Source organism: Heloderma suspectum, chromosome 1 (genome assembly GCF_057233095.1).
Source record: "Heloderma suspectum isolate Gila_16-S chromosome 1, 16-S_ref, whole genome shotgun sequence".
Taxonomy (NCBI): domain Eukaryota; kingdom Metazoa; phylum Chordata; class Lepidosauria; order Squamata; family Helodermatidae; genus Heloderma; species Heloderma suspectum.
Window position 1 is genome coordinate 191,280,757 of NC_139458.1, and position 27,446 is coordinate 191,308,202.

At 43.4% G+C, this 27,446-nt stretch overlaps 1 protein-coding gene across 3 annotated transcripts in view; it reads right to left on the bottom strand.

The window, feature by feature from the left end:
* Positions 1-27,446, bottom strand: part of PDE11A (phosphodiesterase 11A) — a 255,148-nt gene that overhangs the window by 72,236 nt on the left and 155,466 nt on the right. For all 3 annotated transcript variants that reach the window (XM_084814457.1, XM_084814447.1, XM_084814442.1), the window contains 2 exons: positions 5,625-5,771; positions 5,407-5,514 (listed from right to left, as the gene is read on the bottom strand). In XM_084814457.1, the coding sequence (XP_084670583.1) occupies positions 5,407-5,514; positions 5,625-5,771 (255 nt within the window). The remainder of the gene's footprint in view (positions 1-5,406; positions 5,515-5,624; positions 5,772-27,446) is intronic.

Here is a 27,446-nt window from a genome sequence, read left to right on the forward strand (position 1 = left end):
AGGATAGGAGCTGATGAAACCTTCCAAGTCAGCCATAGATACTTTGGCATCTTGCGGGACTGTGTGGGCCCCACAGCAGTGGTGTTGACCAGAAGATACAAGGTTTCCTCAAATCTGAAATAACTGTGGGTGAGGACATAATACTGATGCCTGAGGCAATAGGTGGGAGGCACATGAGATTACCTGGCTGTAGATCTGGAAAAGCAGATGGGAAGACCCAAATCGAGGTGCCTGGGGTGTATCTGTGGCTGCCTGATTTGCTCCTGTACAAATCACAGGCAGCTTTTTCATCAGGTCATGCAAGTCTCTCTGGTTATCTATTATTATTATTTATTACATTTCTATACTGCCCCATAGCCAAAGCTCTCTGGTTGGTTTACAGAAGTTACAGATGGTTCTCATCAGCTGGGACAGAGCATAGCAGCCATAAAAATGTGATGCTGAAAAAAGTCTCTCAGCTTCTTGCATGCATTGTGACCTGATTGTAATGAAACGACTGTCCTTCCTTTGCCAGCCAGTTTGACTATATTATGGTGGGATTGTTTCAAAGGCTGAGACTGGACTTTTCTACACGAGGCTGTTAGTTGGCTGCTAATTTGCTGAATCTACTTTCGGTTTTGTGGCAGAATTGAGCTCTGAGCACTACATGAAGAGTGTTTCCTTTCCTGCTTTTCCACTACATAACCTCTACGTGGTACTGTGGTATAGCGGAATAGCACAAATACACAAGGGGAAATTGTGCTTTCGCTTTCTCAATTAAATGCCACATTTCCCCTGCTCTAAAAAAACTCCCTGAAAGTGCTGGGCAGGCACAGAAGCAAAACTGGAGGGTCACCGTGTTGTCTAAAGAACCTGTAAACAACCATGAGCAGGAAATGATGAGTGCATGATAAACGCCTCATGTAGAAAAGCCCTATATGTCAAAGGATGCTGACTGTGTCTCCATGCCCAGGATGAGATTTTGAACAGACATGTAAAAATCCACTCTAGTGCTGCAGCCATTCAGCGTGTTCATTGCTGAATACTCATATTCCCATCTAGCTCTATAATTACAATAGCTGAACATCTCAAATGCACTGCTATCAATTAAACTCTAAATTCTGTTCTGTCCCTTGGTGACTTGCCCTATAAGAACCCCCAAAGTATCTGCAAACAGTATCAGGAATGAGCACAAGGCAAGTTCTTATGAATTCTTGTCTAGTGCGCACAGGATTCCAAGCGTGCCTAGGATTTCAGCCTTAGTATTATTGCAATGCTTGGGCCTTTTCCCTACAATTTTAAAACAATGATGTGTCCCTGAAAGCAATTCGCATAACTAAAAAGTCTTGGTAGAATACTTAAGTATATAAATATATACTACAGAGCTACTTCTGGAGTCTCCTATTTGACTAAGAACTATTGAGATGCTTTAAACAGTTCAACTAGTTATTTTAAGCTTGATTTACACATCTGTTTGCCACTGCATAGTGACTTTTAGTTTAGGCAATAATCTTATGGCCGCTTGGGCAGTGTGCGTGTGCGTGTGTGTGTGTGGGTGTGTGACCCATTTGCAGGAATGGTGTCATCATGCAACCTTCAAGACTGGGGGTGGGGGTGAGGAGGGGGAGAAGGATTGCTGGACAGAGGGTGGTGGAGCAACAGGATCCTGTGAAGCCATTCACAATAACAGGTTTCCCCAGACCTCTGCCACCAGGGGATTGCCACCTTGTGGAGAAGAAAAGGTCATGTGCATTTGCTCAAAGAGCTGACACAGAAGTACTGCAGCATGAGCAGCAGGAAACAGTTGTGACCCACATTTAGTAGTGTTTTGACAGGTAGTGATGCAGATATACACAGATCCACTGCCAAAAGACTGATGTTTAACTCTACCAAAGCAAAAAGCAGACTTTCCAAACAACAGCAGATCTATCTGATCGTTCTGCTTGATAGTTATTTAACCCAGATGACAAGAAGCTTTTCATCAGAGGAAGAAACAAGTTGTCATCCCTCACCACCACCTCCTAAAAGCATAAGCAAGCAACCTAAAACAAACGTGGCCTTTGAGCTCCACCTAGGGGAAGTCTTACATTTAAATCTATACTGTTATGAACAAAGATGTGGCACAAATTTGACAACATTCATCAGAGGTTCCGTTGAACAGGATGGTCAATTTTTGTGCAGCAAGTTTAACAATGAAACATCAAGTCTTAAACCCTCAAATAACTTATCTTGGTTATGAAAGATGATCAAGGATCAGGTTAAAGTTCACGGCTGACCTGGCTGAAGGCCAAATTTGGGAGATTTGTGATCCAGATACAGACATGTGTATGTATTTTATTAAATGTAGCCATGGTGGGGGGAAGCTCCTAATTCAAAAAAGCAGAATGGGGTCTAGGGGTGCTTAAACCTTCCCCCTACTCCAGCGGAGCAGAAACTCAGGCATGGGTCCTAATCTAGCCCACCTGGGGTCCAAATCTGCCCCCCTCTGGGATTCTGCAGATGGCTACACCCCTTTCCTTTAGTCCCACCCCCTTCCCCCAACCACCAATCGTTTGATGGTTTCCCAGCTTTTTTGCAGTTTTCCCCCCATTCTAAAAGGTTGAAATGCCTCTCCAAAGGCTCAGTCACTAACAGCATGAGCTTTAAGCCAAAGTATGCTGTTATTTTTTTGTATTTCTGGCCCCACCCCTTTTGCCTTCAGCCCCACCCACCACTGGCATGCAGTCCCCAAGCTTTTCTGAAAAAGAATTCGAGCCTCAGGCTGAAAGAGGTTCAACACCCCTGCCTTACACCTTCTTCCTGATCTAAATTGCCCCGCCTCTTTTCCTCTTCTCTTCCCATTTCTTTTTCCTTGTGTGTCGTGATTCCTTTTTAGACTGTAACCCTGATGGCAGGGACTGTCTTGCTTTACTGATTGCATGTAAGCTGCTCTGGGATCCCTTTTAGCTGAGGAGCAAGATAACAATACTTTAAATGCATAAACAAAGCACAGATTAGTGAGCTTCTTCATATGCCAAAGAGACATGTCATCTCTAAGCCTTGCCCCTCCCTTCATATGTCAAGCAGGTTGTCCAAGTTTCAAAAAATAAATTATGCATCCATGCATAGGCCCCTTCCAACCCTACTATTCTAAGATTCTATGATATATGAATTTACATTTACACCCCTCCCCCCAAAAATCAAAAACATTTTATAACTAGCAATTTCCCCACCCCACCCAGGAATTAGAAATGGAGATGTATGTGCCCGTGATAATACAAGTACTACACAATCACAACAACCAGCTTTTTCCTGGTTCAGCTTGAACCATGCAGGAAACCTGGAGAACCATTTTTTGAGAGTATCTCAGGATTGGGGTGGTGGGGGGTATGTTTGTTTAGAGATCAACATCAGTGCTATCAACCCACTTCCACTACTCTTAAATAAAACTGTTATGCCTGTTGTCACCCTTAATATTTTTAAAACACAAACTATATCCTTCAATTGTATTATAGAAACACCCTGGATTCTATTTTCTTCAACAAGCTCCCAGCTAGCACAGCACTGCAATAATTAATGCCATCTCATGTTCAGTTTTATCTCCCAATGAACTGCTTTTTTATCTCCGTTGTAATGCACTTTCTCGTAGAAAATATTGTCTGGTTTAGTGGCACATGAAGTGCTATTATGCTGGGTGATGCAGTTTTTGAATTTGGCCTTTTTCACAGTCTTAGCGCTTCATCATAAAATCTTCAGCTGGAAAGGACCCTCAAGGACCATCAACCGCAAATGTATGCAGTGAGTCAGGGCTTGTAATACTCAAGATATCCCTGCTGGCAATGTGTCCACCCTTTCTCTAAAAAAGACCACAGTGAAGGCATGTGATCAGTGCCTGTGTATAAATGTGATGTGGAAATAATAATTCTCAGCTTTCTTTATATATCTGCATATGTTTTCTGATGCCTCCCCCAAAGCCAAAAGAAACAGTTCACCTGTCTTCATTAAGCTGGTTGTAAACACTTACCAGCATAAGATGTTTTGGTGACCCAGGTGAAACATAATACCACACTTCCCCTTTCTTCCCTTAGATCCCTGAATTCCTGCACTCAGCAGCCCTTCCTCACCCATCCAATCTAGTGTGCCCTCCTTCATCATCACCTCCTTTCCTACAGCTGGAATATTGAGATTATCTGTTCCCTTTAACAGTCTTCCCTCTCTGTCCAAGTCCTAATTAGTTGCTGTAGTTCACCAGTTTACATCCACTTTCAGATTCACTGGAATTCTCACCTGACTCTTCTTGCTACTGAAGGGGTGGGCAACTTGTGGGCTCCAGGTGTTTTGGCCTCCAACTCTCAGCATCCCTCACTATTGGCTATACCGATTATGGCTAATGGAAGTTGTAGACCAATACATCTGGACACAGTAACAACTTTCCCACCCCTGTGCCACTGTGACATTTCTTTGCCAATTGCCTGATCCTGCCTTACATCCCCCCATTCTGTACTCGGTTAACAGTTAAGTGCCATTTGGGGGACTGAGCAGACGAGTCTTCAAACCCATTTAAATCCATACATCTTAAATTTGTATGGTCAAGTGCTCAAGTCCTGTTTATTTTAATGGGTCTTCGAAACACTGACTTTTTTCTAATGCTTTAGGCAAGTAGATAGAGTAGGGATTTTATGAGGCAGTGACATCTTGGTGCATATGGATGAACAAGCCCTTCTTGTTCATCCATATATTTCCCATCTCTCTCTCTCTCTCTCTCTCTCCCTCTCCCCCATTCTGTAAGATCAGATTCTATGAGCATCTCTACACCAGCCTAAAATCCCGCATTTAAAATGTGGCTTTGTGCTTCCGTTTTAAATGCAGGATCACAATGGACTCCCTTTACACGTGCTTCCTTTCCCCCCTCCCCTTTCCCCCTCCTTCTCCCTGTTATCTGAGTCTTCCATATGTTTCATTGGTCTAGCTTCTCTTCTTGCGGCTTTTCCTTTTTCATGGAGGGAACTCAAGTGGAACACAATGGGGTAATTTGATAGCTCGTGATCGCCGATCTACTTAAAAATGGAATAAAGGTCATCATTTAGTGCAGGAGATGCCCTGGAGGTTAAAGTCCCACCACTTCTAAAGGGCCTGCGAACTTCCGTGAGTGAGCAATCTCAATAGCAGGGAAAAAGTTCCACATGAAGACACCTATGACAGTAATGTCAGTACTGCACAACTGCCATCTATTGTTCTGTTCTTTCACAGTGCCATGAACGTCTTTATTGCTGAAATTCTATCAAATGTTGCCAAATAAGTGCAGCTGTAATTAGGATCCTTTCTTCTCTTGAGCATTTATATCTCAGTCAATAATTACTGCAGTAGCAAAGAGAAGAGGAAACAAATGTTCAGATGTGTACGCAATGGGGATGGTAACACAAGCTGTCCTGTCACTCAGATACTTACAGTTAACATGGCAAACATTAGCTGGCACACGTTAAAAGCATGCCTCCAGTTGTGATACAGAACCATTCGATAATTCTTCCTCACTGTCAAAAGCCACCTACACAGTGTCTGAAATGGAAAAGTACAAATCGCATCAGGGATACTAATGTGTACAAATGGACACAGCAACCATTGCCAAGACAAAAGCAGGAGATTATCTCCACAGAGCAGGTGGTTACCTCATAGTCAATTTTAAATTTCTGAACCATTCCAAGCTCCATGAACATCCGGAGGGCTGCAGTTATCATGGCGTCCATGTCGAGGGAGAAGTCATCAAAATGGATGTTATCTATGCCAAGCTCTGACACAGGCGGGATGTTTGCTGCCTGGAATTACCCAAAGACAATGAGAAACTTCTCAGGCACAGCTCAGCTCTTTCTCTGGCCTCTTGCTTAGCAGAAACACGTCCTAAATCATCTAGAGAACATATATACCCTGCACGGTGATTACAAATATCTGGGGCAAATCTGAGAGGGGAACAGAACGGAAATGGATAATTTGAACATGAAACTTGCTTAATCTTTTTGCTGAAACCTATGGGTGCAATCCAACAGATACCTCTCTAACTGCACCATGCTCCATTTATTTAAATAGAAATTACCTAGAAATTTTGCTGAAGTTACATTTGGACAAATGGAAGTTGTGCAGAAGCAATGCTTGGCAAAACTAGGTCTTTTTCTACATGGATATCCTCTCTAAATCAGGAAAATAGTGAACACTGTCATTTCTTCTTTGTTTATCTTGCTGCAATAAAACAGGCTGGGAAGAGAAGTAGATGTATGTCATCCATGTATCCTGTATATATTCGTCACATCACTCATCATAAGGGATGTTTTATGCAGTTTCTTTTCTTACAATGCATGTAAGAAAAAGCCATGTGTATGGTAGCCCTGAGCCTCCGCATTTCAAGAGCTATCTGTTCCGTGGCAGCCCCAATGGATTTTCATTAATAGACAGGCTGGCAGATTTAAACTTCAGGGGAAAATGGCAAAGGAAGTGTCCAAGTCTATAAAATGTTGATGTTTGCAAGGCTGCAGCAAAAGCATCCATTGTGAATCGTCACATCTATGTATTTGGGTATTTCACTGAGTAGTTCAGCCATTCCCAACATGGTGCCCTCCAGATTTATATTTATATCCCTCCATTTTTCCTCTCGCAAGAAATCCAAGGTGGCTTACATGGTCTTCCTCCTCTCCATTTTATCCTCACAACAACCCTGTGGGGTAGGTTAGGCTGAGAGTCAGTGACTGGCCCAAAGTCACCCAGTGAGCTTCAAGGCCAAGAAAGAATTAAAACCCGGGTCTCCAGGGTCCCAGTCCAACACCCTAACCAGTACACCACACTGGGTCTATGCCACATGGCTGTCTGGGGGATGCTGGGAGTTGTAGTCCAACACATCTGGAGGGCACCAGGCTGGAGAAGGCTGGAGTAGATTGTAAGCAACTTTATGTGACAGCTTCAGAAGTTACAAACCACGCACTGCCGGCCACCTATGCAATTTTTTCTGCGGTTGGGTGGCAATGCTTGTTTCTAATGTCTGAGGAAGAAATTGCAGAGGAAAGTTGCATATGCTGTGGATGTGGATATATAGCCTATGCAGGTTTCCTACACAAATCTCCTTCCATGGCAACTGACTGCCGAACAGGCAATGCAGGTTGCTGCCAGTGCTTGCCTGTATTGTCCAAGGCTGCTGTGAGTGAACGACTGTGAAAGTGTGACAATAAAATGATAAAAACTGGAAGTGCACATTTTCTTGGGGCCGCCAGTGGAATAAACTATAGGGTCTCTCAAATGGAGAAATAAGAATATATAACAAATTGAGCATAAGCTGATGAACAAAACAAGTCAAAGATATTTTTTCCATGTCAGTCTCTATATTTATGAGGCCTTGCCACCCTGTATTTAAACAGGAGTGCCATAATCCAAAATAATCACTGAATTAATAGCCAAGAGGTAACATTTGTATAAAATAACCATTTGCTTTACAGCAGTAATAAAAGAAATGGCAGAATTATGTATGAGGGTAGAAAGTAATTTGAATAATGTAGGAAAGGAGAAATATTATATGCTTGCAATATCTACTGTCATTCCCCTACGTTTGAGGTGAAGCAGAAAAAGCTTATAAAAAAAAGAAAATCATAGAAATTACAGCAGTGTTTAAAAATAATAATCTATGCCTAAAATCAAAATTGATCAGAAGGGGGTTTTCAGCTCTCCAATATTATGGACTAGCAACATGGCTGTCGTTATGACAGGTAGGAGAGTGGAGGAGGCTCCATGTATTGCAGAGAAGAGGCACAATACAGCTGTGCATGCTCTGTGCACAGAGACCTATTGAGCCTGGCTTGCACTGAGCAGGGGGTTGGACTTGATGGCTTTGTAGGCCCCTTCCAACCATACTATTCTATGATTCTATGATCCCAACCCAATATTGCTTAGTCACAGCTAAGTCCCATAGAAAGCAATGGAACTGGATTTAAGGCTGAACTGAACATGATGTGGAGATAAATGAATGCTTGAAGTACAGGAGTGCCTTCTCCTCCATGAACCTGCCTGCTTTTCCTCTGGAAGCCCTCCTCCAGGTGCCCCCACTGTCTGAGGATTAGTGGGTACCTATCAGACAAAAGGCCTTTTCTGTTGTGGTGCTCAAACTGTGGAACGCCCTCCCAAGTCATGTTTTCTAGCTTCCATCATCATTATTATTTTTGGGTACCTGGCAGCATCCATCCTGCTCTTTTGAGGTGTCTCTACATTAGCAAAACCCCTGCAACCCCCCCCCCCCGCATCCTTACCAGGGCTTTCTGCTTTCAGTTTCTTTGCAGGGTTATGATGGGCTCATTTACATGGCAGACATGTGATTTGAACAGAGGGAGTGCTTTCCTCTCTCCCTAGCATGTGTGCAAAGGAGCGGGGGGAGAGTCTTGTTTTCGTTGCTTAACTTGTGCTGTACTGTTTCCTCACAGCCCCCAGAAACGCTGTGACTTACTTCTGAGTAGACTTAAGATTGTGCTGTAAGTCTGCAATCCTAGGCACACTTACCTGGGAGTAAGTCCAATTGAACTCAATGGGACCTACTTCCGAGTGGACATAAGATCATGCTGTAAGTCTGCAACCCTCGGCACACTTACTTGGGAACGTAATGGGGTGCTTTGAATCAACACAGCATGTTGATTCTGAGCTTGGTGGGGAGGGGAATCACATCTGTCTCCTTTCGTTGCAGGGAGGCATTTTACCCTCTTCTCCCTCTGATCAAGAAACGTGCTCAACCATTTACATGACAGACATGTGGTTTGAACTGAGGAAAGTCCTTCCTTGGCATTATATTTTTGAAAGCAGGATAAACGAGAAAAGGCATGAGAGACATCCTGGAGGTTGACAACGTCATGTAAAGGACTCGCAAACTTCTGTGAATGGCCAATCACGAGTGTGCAATAAATCGCTAGCGTAGAGACATCCACAGTATTTGACTGCTTTTAATAGTTTGTTTCTCCCTACCTCCTGAACAGATCTTTCTGGCTGTGCCTCAGGTACTAACAACAGTTAAAACATAAAATCACCACAAAATCAGTAATACATCATACAGATATGAGGAAAGGACTAAAATCAGCTGTTTAATCTAAAATTAATCAACTCAATAAGTCAAAGTCTTGTCTAAAGAGGAAGGCCTTTACCTGTCAGCAGAAGGCCTTGAGAGAGGGGGATAAATATATAGCTAAAGTTATGTATTAATTATGTATTAGTTTTCATTGAGGACAATATATGTTTATAATTAGGGACTCACCTTGCTGATTGGGTTTGATAAAAATTTTCCCAGTGGGTTGTTGTGGGGGGTGGGGGAAGGTTATTATTATTTTTTCATTTTGTATTGTTTTTGTTCTTAGTAAGCAAAAATTAAATTATATTAAAAAAAAGAAAGGAAGGATTGTTGAAACGAGAGAGTGGGGAAAGGAGGTATGTAGGCAAACATATCTACAAAGTAGTTGAAAAGAGGGAGGGAGGAAGAAAGGGAAGAAGATTGGTTGGTTAGAGTGAGAGAGAGAGAGAGAGAGAGAGAGAGAGGAAGAGAAAGTAAGTAAGAAAGAAAGAAGTTGGTAGGGAAAGAAATATAAAGTGGTTAAAAGAAAGGAGGGAAGGAAGGAAGGAAGGAAGGAAGGAAGGAAGGATAATTGAAAAGAGAGTGTGGGGATAGGAGGTAGGCAGGCAAATATATTTGTAAAGTAGGTGAAAAGAGGGAGGGAGACTGGTTGGTTAGAAAGAGGGAGGGAGAAAGAAGCTGGTAGGGAAAGATATACAAATGGTTAAAAGGAGGAAGGATTCTTGGAAAGAGAAATTGGGGACCATCATGTCATGGACAGATACGGAGAGATACATTTCAATAATTACAGCTGGCCCTTAAACCCCTGAAGAACCTTTGTGGATAAACATAAGGTTATTAATATATTGAGACTCCTGTGATCCCAGTTGACTGTAATTGGATTTCCTATGGCTAAAGGATCATCCAGTTTGACAGCTGGGGAAGGGATAGAGTGTCTAAACCTCCCCTGTGTTTCCCACCTTCCACTCCCCAATCTCCTGTCCATCATTGTGGCCATTTCCCCAGGCAGAGAAAGAAACAGAAGCTGCTTTTCCTCCCCCAACTGAACACAGCACTCCAGGCCCTGAGAAAGAGGGAAGGAACACCTCTCTCCTCTAGGAAGCAGTATTTGGGAAGGTGGAAGGAAGAAGTGGCAAGCATTAGGTGCAACACTTGATGAATTAAGATAGACTGAACCTGAGCGTAAGCAAGGTCATGACCGGTCTGTTGATTTGTAAATTAAGAAATCCCAAGATGTTTCTGATATCCTTAACACTATCTTTAAAATGCTGAAACTGAGCTTCAGGCTGAGTCACTTACGTTCACACAGAAAGCCTGTGGTGTGGCTGAGGATTCAGTCTGTATTCAGAGCCAAAACTGGTTCAGGGGCCCACTGAACCAGAAAGATCATTTTTTTCCATGGGCAAGGAACTCACAGTTGTGTCCGTGCTTCAGGCATGAACATAGGTGGTGTTGGCTAAATGCAACAGAGGAGGTAAGGAAGGAGAGGAGAGGAGGTGCAGGGCCCAGGCTACAGGACATGGCAATGGCAGTCCCCAATAGTCACCAGTCCATGTTGGTTATATACTCAGTTCCCAAGCATCGCATTGTAGCACGGTGATGTGCACCATTTGACTGTGGCGTTCAGTGTCCGTCATCCTCTAACAGCAATGACCTTATCAACCATGCACAGAGATATACACGCACAACCATGCACTGCCTTTGCTCACCCTCCAGTTCTGCCAAACATGACTACCTCACATGGCAGATTTGGGGGATAATTCAGGGCAGCAGAGTGGGACGCTGAAAGACCTGACTCATGGGGAAGTTGACCTGAACAGTGCTCTTGCACAGCTCAGTTTTAACAAGGCTTCTGCAGAATGCCACTTTATCACTGGAACCTCCCTCATGAGCCATCTTCATCCATAGTTTGCCAAGAGTCGGGCAGGCCTTCCTGAGGGCTTGGATAGTTCTTCAAAGAAATGCAAGCTTCTCTCTGACTCTCACCAGCCTTAGGGTGTTTCCAGACCAGGCTTCTATGGTGCCATCACCCTGCCTTATTCACAGAATTTTATGAGGGGTCCAAACGATGTTGCTTTCCACTCTTAGCCCTCCCATGTTTTCCCTTAGTTTCTTCTGCCTTTTTTCTTAATGCAGAAAATCTGTTACATAAGAAATGACAGGGTAGCTGTACGCTGCTTTCTGACCATTCATGCTAGGACCCCTCCATCTGAAATAAACCTAATTTGTATGGCTATATTCTGACCAGTCTTAGAAGTGAAAATTACGTGGGCTATACACGTTCTTCTGCTTTCACCTCTCTTCTTCTTCCCACCTTCAAAAGCACACAGGGCAGCAGAAGACTCTGCTCATTTGGTTAGGGGAAGGAGTCACTGACAAAGAAACCAGGTTAAAAAAAAATCAAACCTCCTCTCAAGCCACAACTAAACCTGATGGCGGGAGAATCATAGAATCATAAAACAGTAGGGTTGGAAGGGGCCTACAAGACCATTGAGTCCAACCCCCATGGGGCATTTCTACATCAGCCTAAAATCCTGCATTTAAAACGGAGCTTTCTGCTTCCATTTTAAATGCAGGATCACGATGACTCCCTTTTTCACGCGCTTCCTTTCCCCCTCCTTCTCTCCGTATCTGAGTCTTCCATTATCTTTCATTGATCTCGCTCCTCTTCTTGCCGCTTTTCATCTTTTCACGGAGGGAACTCAGGCGGAACACAACAGGGCAATTTGATAGCTCATTATCTGCGATCTATTTAAAAATGGAACAAAGGGCATTTAGTGCAGGAGACGCCCTGGAGGGTCATGGCGTCATGTAAAGAGCCTGCAAACTTCCGTGAAGGAGCCATCTCAATCACAGGATAAAAGCTCCGTGTGAAGAAAGCCATGATCACACTTGCGCTTTAAAAACAAACAAATAGGAGTCTTAAGGGGTGAAGGGCACCCTTACGTGTACCTGTAGGTTTAGGCACATCAAGCAAATAGATTTGGGTGGAAATGCTCATCAGGAAAACAGTGGTGAAAGGGTCTACCCCTCCTTCCCCAGGACTGTGGTCCAAAATGAATCCCACCTGCAATGTGGCTGCTATTTATTTTTTTTTAAACCAGAGATCTAATCATAGATACTGTACTGTCAGGTCTAGTTTGGTCCTCATTAATTACCATATAAGGCACAGTCTACCAAGAGATTTTTTCTATGTCTTAGAGTAGCCTTCCCCAACCCAGTGCCCTCCAGATGTTTTGGGTGGCAACCCCCAGCATTCCTGATCATTGGCCAAGCTGGGTAGGGCTGATAGGAGTTGAAGTCCAAAACATCTGGAGGGCACCAGGTTGGGAAAGGCTGTCTTAGAGTGTCAAAGCAGATGCTACTTTAAGTACGCTTTTGCATCTCATGCTTATAAAAGGCTGCAGGGTCCCAATCTAGGCTGAGTCTATACTATGTAAAGAGATGTAACCCTTTCCCCCAATCCCATTTTCCCACCGTAAATCCACCCACCCAAAGCTTCTGTTGGGACAGATTTTATTTTACTGGGAGCAAGTAGGAGCTGGAGGGAGAGCAATTTTTATCAGGAAAATAGCATGGAAGAAAGGGTTACCTATCCACCTCTCCCATGTTTCAATATTGATCCAGCTCAAGGATCCCCACAGCTGCTTTTAGTAAATAAAGAAGTATGGCCAGTCTCAAGCATGGGATTTAAAATGTGATTAATGTCACATCTAGTTTGACCCTTTTAGGGAAAGAAATGTCATCTAATCCTTTGATATGAAGGCATAATTAACTGATACTTTGTTTGTTTATTGTGAAATATTGCATTTAGGAACTATTTCTTGTTTGTCTCGGTTTGAGGTATCTCAGTAAATTAGATTAAAATTGCACACATGTTTATGCCTCTCTCTGAAGGGACTGCATATCTAATTGTTTCAGGCAAGGGATGCCTTAACACACAAAGCAAACTTAGTTTTAAAGGCCTTCATCTGTTACTGTGTCCTGCTGAGTGATGGTGTCTCTCTGCCCTTCACACTGCTGAATCAGCATCTCCTCATGATAGATCTACAGCGGCACAAGTAGGACGTGGATCCCTAAAGGAAACTTTCTAAGGCAACTTAAAGTAAAATGAGCAAATGGGGAACAGAATAAGGAAGAGCTCACATGTAGCTTCTAATCTTTTTCAACACAGAGCTCATTTTTCTTTTCTTGGACCTTCTGTAAGAATGGATACTTAGATTCACTGTAGACCAGCGCATAGCCAGTTTCATCAGAAGCAGGTTTCTGAATGTTTGAGCACTCATTTGTGGCAGCTTTGTGGTACAATGAACATACTAGACTGCTTATTTAAATTTAGGTCTTTAGAACATGGGAGAGAAAACACAAATGACTTTGACTGAAAGGAAACAGACTATGACAAATGGGAGCACGTCCAAAAAGAGCGACTAGGATGGACAGGGGGCTGGAAACCAAGTCCTATGAGGTTGAAATTACTGGGTATGTTTAGCCTACAGTTGAAATTACTGGGTATGTTTAGCCTACAGAAGAGAAGATTAAGTTGAGACAAGATAGTAGTTACGTAGCTGAAACACCATCATGAAGAAGATGAAGCAGACATGTTATCTGTTGCTCCGCAGAGCAGGACTAGAGCGAATGGGTAGAAATTGCAGGGAAACAGATTTCAGCTAAATATTAGGAGAAAGTTCCTAACAGTTTTCAGCAGCGGAACAGACTGCCTCAGGAGGTGGTGGGTTGTCCCTCGCCAGAGATATTTAAGCAGAGGGTGGACAGCCATCTGTCCGGGATGCTGTAGTTGCATCCTGCATTACAGAACTTCCATTAAATAGGGGGCTAGATCAGGGATGTGGAACCTCTGGCCCATGGGCCTAATTCAGCCTGCGGAGTTCCAGCATCTGGCACATGGAGCCTCTTGGGTTCCTCCAGGGGGTGGGACTTGAGACTGGAGATAATGGCAGGGATGCAAGTGGATGGAACTGGACAAGGCGGTGCACTGGACACTCCACCATCTGGTTCACATTGCATTTGGAGTCCGGATGGATCTGAACAACTTTATCTTCAAATAAAGCACTGCAAACCTGTCACAACAAGCAATTGAGGGTTCAATGAGATCTTTATTCTGATCAGCCTGGAAAAAGCCATGAACCACCTCGAACAGTGAAGCAACATTGTGAGGATGCAATGATAGTGGAAAAGACATTCTTCTTTACTCTCATCACTGCCATAGAGTAGGCTCAGTAATGAGCCCTAATCTGTGTCCAGTCAGGATATGGACTGAAGAATGGATTGCACAAACTATTCAAACATATACAAATCAGTAAAAGGAAAAGACGATCCAGACTTACCCCACTGTTACAAATATGCACCTTCTAATTATGTTACATTTCATATTATGCTTTGTGTTATTATAATGGGGGATATCAATAAAGCCCAAAAGCAGCCAAGAAAAAGGGAGATTCAGCACATCCACATTTCAGATACCAGAAAGAACTTCAAAGGGAAAATGGAAATCCCCACCTTCCAACACCTTTTTATCTTTCTTTTACTCTTCAGCCGTTCATCCCACAGTGTGCCAGGAAAGAGAGGGAGCTGTAAACACCTTCCTTGCACTGCACAGATTTAATTCATCACACCAATTGCCCCCCCATACTTCTTACTTTATTTGGAAACTTGTATCATTTGCACTTTGTAAGAAGTGAACAACAGTCAGTTCTTTCAGCACGCAGTTATCTTGGTTCCTGCTCTGCTCATCTTATATAGCAAAATGTAATGACTACAGCTCTGGAAGTAATGAAGACTCTTCAGGGGCAGCGTATTCTCTGCTTCTCCTCTGCAGGCAGAGTGTTGCTGTTTCTGGTAACAGAAGTGTCTGTTGAAACCCTTCTTCCTCCCCCTTTGCTTCCCTTACCCTGCTGTGCAGCTTTGGCTTTCAAAGCCATCTCAAGCATCCAAACAAGCACTCTGGTAGCTGGCTCAGGAACAACTGAGCCAGAAAAAGCAAATTACATGTATTCAGGGCACATCAATTAACATTGCCCTCATGCAGCTTCAAATGTGCCACAAACACTTACATACAGCAGGAGGCACTTCTGACCTTGGCTGCTCCTGCTAGTATTTTTTTGCATGAATTAAGTGTAACAGAGTGAGAAAGACACACACAACACATACATACCACCAACAAAACCCCAAACACATCAGGCATGCAAGCAAGCACACACTTATTACTAGTTGATATTTTACCAGAAACATCTGCTGAGATTGCAAGCAGAAATGTCAGATCCTTCTGTTTGGAAAGGTAGGTGGAATGACAACAAACACACCTCGTTTGATGTGAAAGCCATTGTTTTGACAGTGTCAGGTTGGATAAATACCAGCACACGAAAGCCCCCATCTACCCTACACATTTAAACCAGATTTATACCAATTTAACTGTCCTGGCTTCCTCGAAAGAATCCTAGGACTGAAAAAGATCAACATTGGCTCTACCCACTGACTCACTGCCGCACAAAGCAAGTTTAAAGGGAAAGGACTCCCAAATCCTCCCCTCCCCTACATGAACTAAGCAACAGAGGCTCTGCCAAAGTTCTTTCTCTATATTCACTTTTTCTTTGTCCCTTCTGTACCTCAGGCAAACTGGGTAATGAATTCAGAGTCTTGGAAGCTATTCACACTGGGATAAGGAATAGCTTAAAGACCCTGTTTTAGGGTGCATGGGAGAAAGCAGGGAGCATACATAGTAAGAGGGGCATCCATAGGTTGAGGCTTAAGTTGGGGGTCAGATGTGGAACTCCTGAGGGCTAGGTTTGGCCTCCGGGCCTTCAGTTGCCTAACCCTCCTCCAGAACTGCCTGTGCTTTTAGCAACTAGCTATACTGTCACCATAAAAACAAGTAACCCTCTTAGGTCTCTCACTATGCCTTTGATCTTGAAAACATATGTACATTATTTCTTTGTTTAGGCTGCCGTGCATTTTCTCGGTATAGGTTGCAATGTAAACTGCCCCTTTAGGTACGCACAACAGCTTGCACACAAGCTGTGGCTCCTCACGCAGCAGTCTTGAAACATCACTGAGATTCAAAAGCTGCTTTCAAACCACGTGAGGGACTAAGGTGAGGGGGGAGTAGGATCAATCACAGAATGTAAATTATGATGCTATTGCTCTGGCAATACCTGTGGCCTGCTCTTCGCTTGTGGCACATTGCGATCTGGATCACATAGATTCATCTGAGAGGAGGAAAGGTGTGTGGGTGGTCCTGTCTAGCAAGCAGTGGTATGATAAACAAGTCATCTAATCCAGTTTTCTGATTGTTATGCATTTACCCCGTAGTAGAAAAAAGCAATGGGACATGTTTTCAGCATAACTGCAGGCATTTCAAAGCATTCTCCGTGTGGCTCTCTGTTTTCTTCTCTTCAAGGAAACATGCTTTGTGACACACTAAGGGAGCAATCCTATAGCCGCTAGACAGCAGCTAGATGGCCATAGGATATCTGGTTTTCTGGGAACTGACCTCCCCCCACTTTGGTACTGGTTCGGAGGCAGCGCGGAACAGCCTCGTGCTCCGTGCTCACAAGAGGAGTGCGGAGCAGCCGGAAAGGGGCGTACCCGGAGGGCATTCTGGGGCAGGGAGGGCAGAAATGCCTATACGACACATCCAATGTGTCGTACAGCAGCCTCCGCCTCCTCTCTGCCCTCCCACAGCTAGACAGCCGCAAATGCAGGACAGGAGAAGTGTGGAGGGAACGATCCCCTCCATGCTTCTCCTGCCCTGCATTGGATAGGCAGTTGCTTCTGAGTTCGGAGGCGGCCGCCTATCTGAATAGGATTGTGCCCTAAGTCACAGGACAGCCTAAGAGATTCCAGTTTCTGAGGTGAAAATCCAAATGCAAAAAGTTGCAATCCTATGCAAATTTCCTTGGAAGTAAGGTGCACTGAAACCAACAGCACTTATTTCCAAATGATCATGGATAGGATTGGGTTGCTAAGTGAACTTGGTGGTAGATCAAGTGTTGGAAGGGGATTTCCTGGCTGAGTGGGGATTTGCAGCCAGATCTCCTCTGTCTTTATTCAAGGCTCTTACCATATTGGCATATTCTATATCAAAATCATAGAATTTTAGAATTTGGAAGTAATCGTCTAGTCCAGCCTCTGCTCAATGCAGGATATACAATGCAGGATGTAGACATTAAAGACTTAAATATAAAATACAACGATCAGAACAGCAGCATTAAAACCAGCAGGAAATAAACAATAAACAAATGTCTGTTGAAATAAAATGGGTTTTCAAAACCTGCCTAAAAGCAGGAAGAGGAGGAACCTGTCATATGGGATAACCACAGGTAGCTCCACCATGACCTCCTTGGAGAAATGACTGTATAGAAATGTGATAAATAAATGGTTAAGTATATCACTGCTGTTTTCTAGAGGTTTTTTCCCCCCCCCCAGAGAGCTCTAATTCAAACCGCTTTCCTCATAAGAGAACAGGGTGAGAGCAACTGAGCTGTTCACACACTTTCTATAACCACAACACAATGGCTGAGTCAGGCTTTTGCTCCTAATGCTGTTGGCAGGCACATGACCAGGCTAGACTGGTATTGTTCTGGTCTCTTGTCAAGAAAAGAAGGAAGTCTATTTAATACAGATACTATTTGTGACAGATACTGTTATTTGCAAATGTTAAAGGGGAATCTGTTCCAAAGTACATCAGAAACATTAACTGTTTGTTCTTATTTCACTGATGTAGTGCAGTTCCTATGTTTCTGCCACCTAACAGAGAGATATTTCTTCATGTCATTTGGTTGCTGGAAAGACGTGTAGACGAGTGAAGCAGTGGAATGAAGATATCCTGCTAGCTACTGCAGCTTTCTTTCTTTTCTTTTTTTTGGTAAGTGCTCATGATAGGCCAGGCAAGCAGAACAATGAAAGGCAGAAGAGTTTATGCAAATATACCACAGCAGTAGTGCCCCCAAAGGGAGAAAATTATATTTCAGGACCTTGACTTGATTGACAACGGCAGCTGAAGGTTGTTAGATTGAATATAAATCATATTAAGAGCATCTCCAAACACTGAACATGTATTTGCATGCAAGCACTAGAAAACAACAAAAGCTGTCCTACAAAATACGTTTTATCTTCCTCTTATTCTTTTCAGCCTCCATCAAATCCTAGCAAGGCATATTTTGTTTTTAAGCATACCCTGTGGGCTTGAGTTGTAAATTGCATCGTTAAATCACATCCTAAGCAGTGTGATTGTGAACTTAATTTTCCTCTAATGTGATCTACTTTCTGAAAAACAAACAAAAATCCCACACGGCTCACCTGATCTGACTATAAAAAAAGACAAAAGCTCTGGCCTGTGTTAATGCGGCTTGTGGCTGTCCAGGTGGACAGATGGCAACATTTATCACTTTTCTGCCTTTGGGTGGGGGGGGCAGGTGGGCAGGGAGAGGAGAGAACCTGTCTCACTTCTCAGCCTGATTCAGGCTACAATCCTATACACACTTACTTGGGAGTAAATTCTATTTAACTCAATGGCACTTACTTCCGAGTACATATGCATAGGAGCGCATTGTCAATCTTTTGCTGTTGTGAGGGCAAGATCACACATTGGTCAATCTGGCTATCCGTTATGCATGGCGGGCCTTAATGTTTATCCAGTACCTCATACGATATATCATGTGACAAGGGGATACACACAGTGGGTTCGATCTAGGATCTGTCTTCTGTGAGAGAAAGGGACCTTCTGGCTGTGGAAGGCCCCTCTGCCTGATTTCAGGGGATCCCCCTCCCACACACACCACAGCTCCCCCATTCAGCAGGGTCTCCTGTCCCTGTGTAGCACTTTCAGGGGGCTGGAGGGGCTGCATGGGAAGGAGGGGGTGGGGAAGTCCACTTCTGTCAGCCCAGTTGATCCAGTGTAAACCTGGATCCAATCCCCTATGTCCAATTTGTGTGATTCTTCCACCTCAGAAAAGGAGTGGAAATATAATGAAAATTGGGCCACAGGTGCATATGCCTTCTTATTCTTTACATCACATTGTGGCAGTGCCACATGTGGGGGCTCACACCTGCACCAAAGGAGGGACTTGCACCTCAGCGAGAGGACGCATACTTTGCAAGCCGAATGTCCTTCTGGACTTAGGGCTGAACAGTGAGGTGGTTGAGTTTGTTTACAACATCAAATCATTTAGGGTAATTAAAACAAAAAGAGAAGCAAAGAGTTTGTGATTAGTTCCAAAAGGATCTCTCCAAACTGGGCATTAAAATGGCAAATACAGTTTAATGTAAGCAAGTGTAAAGAGATGCATATGGGGTGGAGGGAGTTTTACATATACGCTAATGGGGGTCTGAGCTGACCAAGAAAGAGATCTTCAGGTTGTGGTAGCTCAATGAAAATGTCAACCCAGTGTGAGGCTGCTGAGGAAAAGGCAAATTCCATGTTGGTCATTATTAGGAAACAAGATGAAAATAAAACTGCCGATATGTTAATGCCCTTATACAAATCTGCAGTGCGACCACACTTGGAATATTGTGTACAGTTCTGGTCACTGCACCTCAAAGGGATACTGTAGAGCTGGAAAAGGCCAACCAAATGATCAAGGAGCAACTCTCCTATGAGGAAAGGTTACAGCATCTGGGATTTTCTAGCTTAGAAAAAAAAAGGTAAGGGGAGAAGTGACAGAGTGTAAAAAAAATATGTGTGGTGTGGAGAAAGTGGATAACATTCTCTCATAACACTTGAACTGAGGGTCATCCCATGAAGCTGAATGGTGGGAGATTCAGGACAGATAGAAGGAAATTCTTCACACAGTGCATTGTTAAACTCATGGGGGATAAGGCTATCGATGGCTACTAATCATGACAGCTATACATTACTTTCAGTACCAGAGGCAGTATGCCTCTGTATGCCAGTTGCTGGGGAACACGAGCAGGAGGGTGCTGTTGCATTCATGTCTGGCTTGTGGACTTCCCAAAGGCACCTGGTTGGCTACTATTCGGAACGCTGGACTAGACAGACCATTGGTCCGATCTACCCCGGCTCTTCTTACCTTCCAGGCAGTGGTATAGTGGAGCCAAGGCTCACCAGGATGCAGCACCAGCACTTCTTTTTATTAGCAGGGAGGCTGATGTCATCTGCCCCCACCCCCCTGTTCCCTCTGAGCTTAGCAGCTCTCCTCAGAGTAGCTGGGGGGAAATGAATTCTCTCAGCAACAATATGTAGTTGTGAGCTATCCCTGTCGTAATGCAAAGTATTTTGGGGTGGACTGCTCTTGAATGGGCAATTAAGACCCAGTAGCTTTGTAAAAGACCTGCTCTAGGTAGATATGAAACCGTTAAAATTGGATTGTTGATATGGATCAACACAGCTGCCTACATTTTTGGCCTCTCCTCAGGGGCATAGCTATGGTGATTGCCATGATGAGTACCTGCACTTCAAAATTTTCCGCTACACCATTGGTTCAATCCCAGCATCTCCAGGTGTGGCTGGGAAAGACTCCTGTCTCAGATACTGGAGAGCCACTGTCAGTCACTGGAGACAGTTCTGAGCTAGATAAACCCATGGTCTGCCTTGGTATAAGGCACCTTCCTATGATCACATAGGAAGAAATAGCCAGACTTAATCACTCGCAGAACAGTGAGTGCTTTTCCACAAAATGACACCAAAAATGCTTTTTGCACTATATATGGGCCCCTTTAAACACTACATTAGCTGTATGGGAGCCAGGAATAATGTTTAATGACCCATTTGCATGGAGGGTGAATTGTTTAATCTTTCCCGTGGAATCAGCACCAGAGTTCCTAATACCATGGTCAGAGCCCTCATGATCAGTATTCACCTATATGGTTGAGCCATTTGACCATTATTCTGGTATCTGGTTGCAAGAAAGCCATTCACAGAGAAGGTGAATGTGGCTAGTGAGGGCTGTTCTGAATACTATTGATGTGAGATAGAAGGCAGAAAGGATATTTTTTAAAATATTTAGTTTAATACTTGCATTGCAATTTAAACAAAACTCAAGTTAAACCTCATCCATCTGTGCATGTCCTTACATCTAGATGTTGCAAACTGTTGCACTTGAAAGCTAGCCTCTATTTTGCAATGTTTAGTTGATCGGATATTATCTTCAAATTTAACCTTCCACCTCTTAGAATATTTCCTTTACCAAAGATTTTCACGTGCCGCTAGCTGTAAATGAACAGAGCTACATACACAATCACTAGTGTTGAACTGAACCGCTGTATGAACTTGTATGATCAGCATGTCTGATTATCACTGGAGACATACCAGGGGCAATAGTTTTGCCAGTTTCTGTCATGCAGTTTTAACTTCCATGGCTTTGTTATTTGGAAGTATTTATATGACATATTAAGTGTGAGGAGAACATTTACTAGTTGGTGTGGGATATGAAAATCTATCTGTTCCAAAGCTGTGAAATCTGTGTGTTTCAGACACAATCTGTACAACCCCCTGGCACTACAAAATGTACCAAACAAGGTTAATCACATAAGAAGAATTATGTGATGATTAAGGAAAAGAAAGTATGTCCTTTGGAGGAGAATCTGTTTAGCCTAGTGTTCCCCCAAATCCTGAGACAACCACTTTCTGAATTAACATTGGATCCATGCTTTGCTTACTCCTGAAAAGATTAATTTTTGGACTGTGTAGGAGAAAGCACTACCTGTCCTCAGAGGAACCCACCCCCTGTGTTTCTGAGTGAGAGACCTCCTCTGAGGGCAAATAATTCTGTTACATGTTTGTAATGGCAGTGATTGAGTTCTCTTATTGCACCCAATATACAGATGTGGAGACTGACTGGAAGGAAGAAAGGGCAAGGCCAAGCAATCCGTCTTGCAGAGATGCAGAGTGGCAGTCTCCTCTTTTGGGTGGGCACTTTGATCTCATAGGAGATTTTAATTTTTTAATTAGTTCATTTCTTGTGGCAAACTAGCAGTTTTGTTGTGGAATGCTAGTGTGCCCAGGCAGACAGTTCTGGAATCACTGGCTTAGCCTTTAGTTAGGAATAATCCTGGCCAAATCCAACTCAGGGCTTTTCTACATGAGGCATTTATCGTGCACTCATCATTCCCTACTCATGGTTGATTATGAATTCTTCAGATGATGTCATGACCCTCCAGTTTCACTTCTGTGTCTAAAGAGCACTTTCAGTGAGGTGTCTTTTTTTTTTTTGAGCAGGGGAAATGCAGTATTCCACTGTAAAAGAAAAAAAATGCTTTTTTCAGTTGTGTATTTGCAGTATTCTGCTATGCCACAGTGCCACCTAGAGGTTATGTGGTGGAAAAGCAGGAAAGGAAATGCTCTTCACCTAGTGCTCGGATCTCAATTCTGCGATGAAACTAAAAGTAGATACAGCGGATTAACAGCCTGGTGTAGAAAAGCTCTTAATTTCTAAAAGTGGGGGTGGGGGTGGAGACCAAACCTACCTAGACAATTAGACATTACACTTTTTGCCTTGGAAGGCCTGTCCCCTTCCAGCTGTCAATGGGTACAGAATAGCTGTGGTTACATAGTGTTCAGGCAGATCACTGCGTACATGCTCAAGGCACTTTATTCTTTATTCATGAGGTCCAGAGTTGAGCCCTAGAACTGAAAACAGATTCTGAGGCTAAATCTTGCTAACGTGAATGCCTAAAAGGAAATGACGGCTGGTATATATGCTGTATCAGGGTTGCGATCATCACCATTTTCATCATGAACAGGCTTACTGCAGTGATCCATGCAGAGAACATCCTAGATATGAGTACTCTGGTTATAGTAACAACTGAACTATGGAGAATATTTCTTCAGACTTTCTCTTTTTCCTGTGTTTATGCTGAAGGAAAAAACAGGACTGCCTGTGTTGCTGCCAAAATCCATTACCTGCACATGTGCAAACATTATTATGATCTCAATTTGCATTAGTATTGCAGTGTTTTGAATTTCATATGTTTGCAGCAACTCTCTTAACATGGAGCAAGGATGGCACCCAGTGGCCAAATTGCTTCATCTCATCCATTTGATTCTTAAAACATTTTAGACTGTAGCTGAAGCGCAATCCATTGCTTTGAACTCACATGCTTCAAGAGACAAACTACTATATTAATTAAAGCATTTGAGGACTGCACAGGCATTTTATTTAAAGTAACTTCTATTTTTAAAACAAAACAGAATAAACTTTCATGTTCACACTATTTCTAAAGCCCCAAACGATTCCAGTATGATTAAAAGAAACTGATATTAATCAAAGGGGGAAATAAGGAATTTCTAATTTTAAGATCATGCCAATTAGTTTTAACAAGATGGCATCATTTGATCCATTAAATGAGAAGACGTACTTATTTATACTGTTTTTAATTAGAGAGTGAACTTTTCACCCTGATCCTAGATGGGGGAATGGCACACAAACAGGCATTGCATCAGTGATTAACATTTCCAGTCCCAAAAAGGCAACATGTATGTAGTCCTTCAAACAAAGTTGAAATCCAGCCAATTCATGAGTGGGAGGATGGGGCTAGATTCAGCTCCCACCCCACCCCTGTTTCCCCTTCCCTCCCAAACAGCTGACTGGTAGGGTTTCTTCAGCTTTCTTTAAAGAGCTCCATATATGCTCTGTTCTGGAGAGCAAACATAGTCAGCGTTTTCCCATCTGTAGTCTCAGTGAAACAAGCAACTATTATAAGGACTGTAACTAATCTATGGGTGGAATCCAATGAAGCTTTTCCACTGATGGAACTGCTTCTGCCAGTGGAAACAGGATCAGGGTAATTCCCTCTCCCCCTGTAGCTCCCTGTGTATGCTTAAAAACTGCTCTGGAAGGTTGGCAGACTCTTCAAAGCAGATTTAAGGGGGCGCAGGGGGGAAGAGAGAGGGATAAATTCCTATCACACAAGCTGATGCCTGCTCATATGATGTTGGATTCTTTCCTATAGTTTGATAATATGAAAGTTAGTCAGAAAAATGCTATATGTAGCTTGAGGGAAAACTGAGGTCCAAAGTACATATTATATTGAATGTTTAACATCTAACTACATATGTTGTTTTACTTAAATTAATTACAGTCACTGGGTGTGTGTTGTTATTGGGATCACAGTGGGTGGGGATCCCAATAACCCAGCCATGAACTGCCTGAAACCCAGATATAGTCTCTATGGGACTTAGTATAAAAGTTCCCACCGGTGCTATTTAAGCCCAATCCTGTTGTCTTAATGTTCACAGAGCCAGCAGTCACAGATTAGGAAAAATCCCTACACAACATTGTACTGTTTCAGGCCATGGGCCCTGAAGATGCTCTGTGACGTAGCTTGGGTTGCATGGTTCTGCTAGGGATCAGAGCTTGAGCAGGGATCACGTTGCTTCAGATTTCTCAGAAATCAAGGCAGAAAGAGATCAGCACCACAGAAAGGTCCAAGTGGGGCAGGAAGCTAGACAAGATACTCTGTTTGTTGCTCCAATGAAGATCAAAGCAAGAGATTGAAGCTTAAATAAGAACTTACTGGCCTTTAGGCTGCTTAGCTCCTTCTCTACATTCACTGAGACTTCGAGCATCTCTACACCAGCCTAAAATCCCGCATTTAAAAAGGGGCGTTCTGCTTCTGTTTTAAATGCAGGATCACAACAGACTCCCTTTACATGCGCTTCTTTCCCACCCCCTTTCCCCTTATCTGAGTCTTCCATATATTTCATTGGCCTAGCTCCTGTTATGGCAGGTTTTCCTCTTTTCATGAGGGAAGTGTGGTAATTTGATAGCTCAATATCTTCAATCTTTAAAAGAATGGAATAAAGGTCATTTAGTACAGGAGATGCCCTGGAGGTTAATGATGTCATCTAAAGGACCGGCAAACTTCCATGAGTAACCAATCTCAATAGCAGCATAAAAGTTCCATGTGAAAAAGCCCTTAGATCCTTAAAAGGGCCTAGCCTGTTTCAGCAACCTCAGGCTGTGATGACATGGGAGTGGTTGTGGCATACTAGTGTCTTCATGACCAGAGTCTGAGGATGGTAATACAAGCTCCTCTGGACACAGATGGTGCACTCCTGGGGTTCCTCTGGAAAAGCGGATTCTGGGGAAATGGAACCTTGTGATGTCTTTCCATGGCCAAATCTTCCCCTGTTGGCTCTGGAGCTTCTTCTGAGGACCGAGGGTCAGAATCCTCTGGGGATGATAGTTCAGGGTGCTGGTCTATGACAAACATAGGAGTGTAGCACAGCGCCATAAAGGCGGTGGAAACTGCCCTGTCTCCCGTAGTGTTAGCGCTATGCAAGGGTACATGGTCAGTGTGACAAAGGGATCCCTTGCTTTTGACGGTACTTTTAAAACCTGGCTGTGTATCAGAAATTCCCATTTTTATTTCCCCCATTATAGATATGAAATCTGGGTAAAGGTGCTTCCAGATGAGGCTTTTATTGTGCCATCTCCTGACTCATTCATAGAATATTAATTACATGGGGTCCAGGCATCATCATCTTTCACTCCTAACCTTCCTGTATTTCCCCATCTGTTCTTCCATCTTTTTTCTTACTGCAGAAAACCTGTTAGAATAGCTGCACAATGCCTTCTGAACGGTAGTGCTAGGAGCGCTCCATCTGGAAGCACTCTAAGATGTCCCACCGTTACATAAAGCTCCTTCACACCTCATATAAAACTACCATCATTAAAGTAGCTGTGACTTCCTTGTTGTCTCAGGTGGCATTATTTCCCAGACTGGATTAGATTAGAATAAAAAGATTTACCAAGGCTTACAGAGATAGGTCTCCTGTAAGTAGCCCTGCTGAGCCAAGCATTAACAGATTGTTTTCCTTCTATCTGGAAGTTGTGGGAAGTAAGCCAGACTGCACTGTCACCTCCCAGCAACCAGCCTGGGCATAAAGTGAAGACCTCATCAGACTATCCTGGAGGACAATGCACAGGTGTGATTGTTTGAACTGCATAAGTGGCACAAGATGATGTAGGTCAAGTTGGCCTATGCTTTTCCTCCCCACAGTGAAGAATGACCTGATGGGTTGTGAATACCCAAAGCTCTTCAGTGTGTGAATGCAAGTGTGAGAGAGAGAGAATGAGTGTGCTTTGCATGTGTGCTTTTCGGGGTTGGATGGTTGAAGGAATGGTGTACATGATACACAAAGAAGCTCAGTGTGCTAGCTTCTGTACATTGGTGGAGGATATATTATTTATTTATTTATGTATTTATTTATTTTTATTATTGCACTTATATCCCGCCTTTTTTCCTCTTGCAAGGCACTCAAGGTGGCTTACATGATCCTCCTCCTCTCCATTTTATCCTCACAACAACAACCCTGTGAGGTAGGTTGGGCTGAGAGTGTGTGACTGGCAGAAAGTCACCCAGTGAGCTTCCATGGCCGAGTGGGGACTAGAACCCGGATCTCCCAGCTCCCAGTCCAACACTCTTGCCTTTTCCTCTAATAATGCCCAAGATGGAGGGTAGCACTATATTTGTTCTTAGAAGACCTTAGAAGTTATTTTTGCACAATATCTTTTTCTTCCAGAATGAAAAAAAAAATCCACTGTTACACAAAAATACAGAACCTTCATTCTTATATTTTCATCTTGTCTTTTCAAACACAAACTGTAACATGCTTTACTGACATTCCACAGTTCATCATTTGATGAAGTGGATGCTTTATCATGAAGCAGCTCTACCTCATGATCATGACATGAGAAAAATAGCTTTGAACACGCCACCACCATCTCTCCCCTCCACACACACCTTCCCTCACTGAGATTGGGTGAGCATGGGAATTCTGAACAGCATTTATATCCCCCCCCCCCGCAGTTTCCCATCAGATAATTAAGGTGGGAACTAAGTCTTGCTAGAGAGATGAAACTGCAATCTCTTTCTCCTCTCTTCCTAGCAACATCTACTATAACACAACGTGTGACGTGAGGAAATCATGCTGTGTGTTTCTTTGCCCCCTCAACCAACAGTCAATGATGCGAGTCAGCTGGAGACAGGATGGGACACATAGTCAGTGTTGGTGATGTATTAGATCATAGAATCATAGAATCATAGAATAGTAGGGTTGGAAGGGGCCTACAAGGCCATCGAGTCCAACCCCCTGCTCAATGCAGGAATCCAAGTCAGAGTATCCCTGACAAATGGCTGTCCAGCCTCGTCTTGAAGGCCTCCAGTGTGGGAGAGCCCACCACCTCCCCAGGTAATTGGTTCCATTGCCGTATTGCTCTGACACTCAGGAAGTTTTTCCTGATGTTCAGTCGGAATCTGGCTTCCTGTAACTTGAGCCCATTATTCCGTGTCCTGCACTCTGGGATGATCAAGAAGAGATCCTGGCCTTCTTCTCTGTGACAACCTTTCAAGTACTTGAAGAGTGCTATCATATCTCCCCTCAGTCTTCTCTTCTCAAGGCTAAACATGCCCAGTTCTTTCAGTCTCT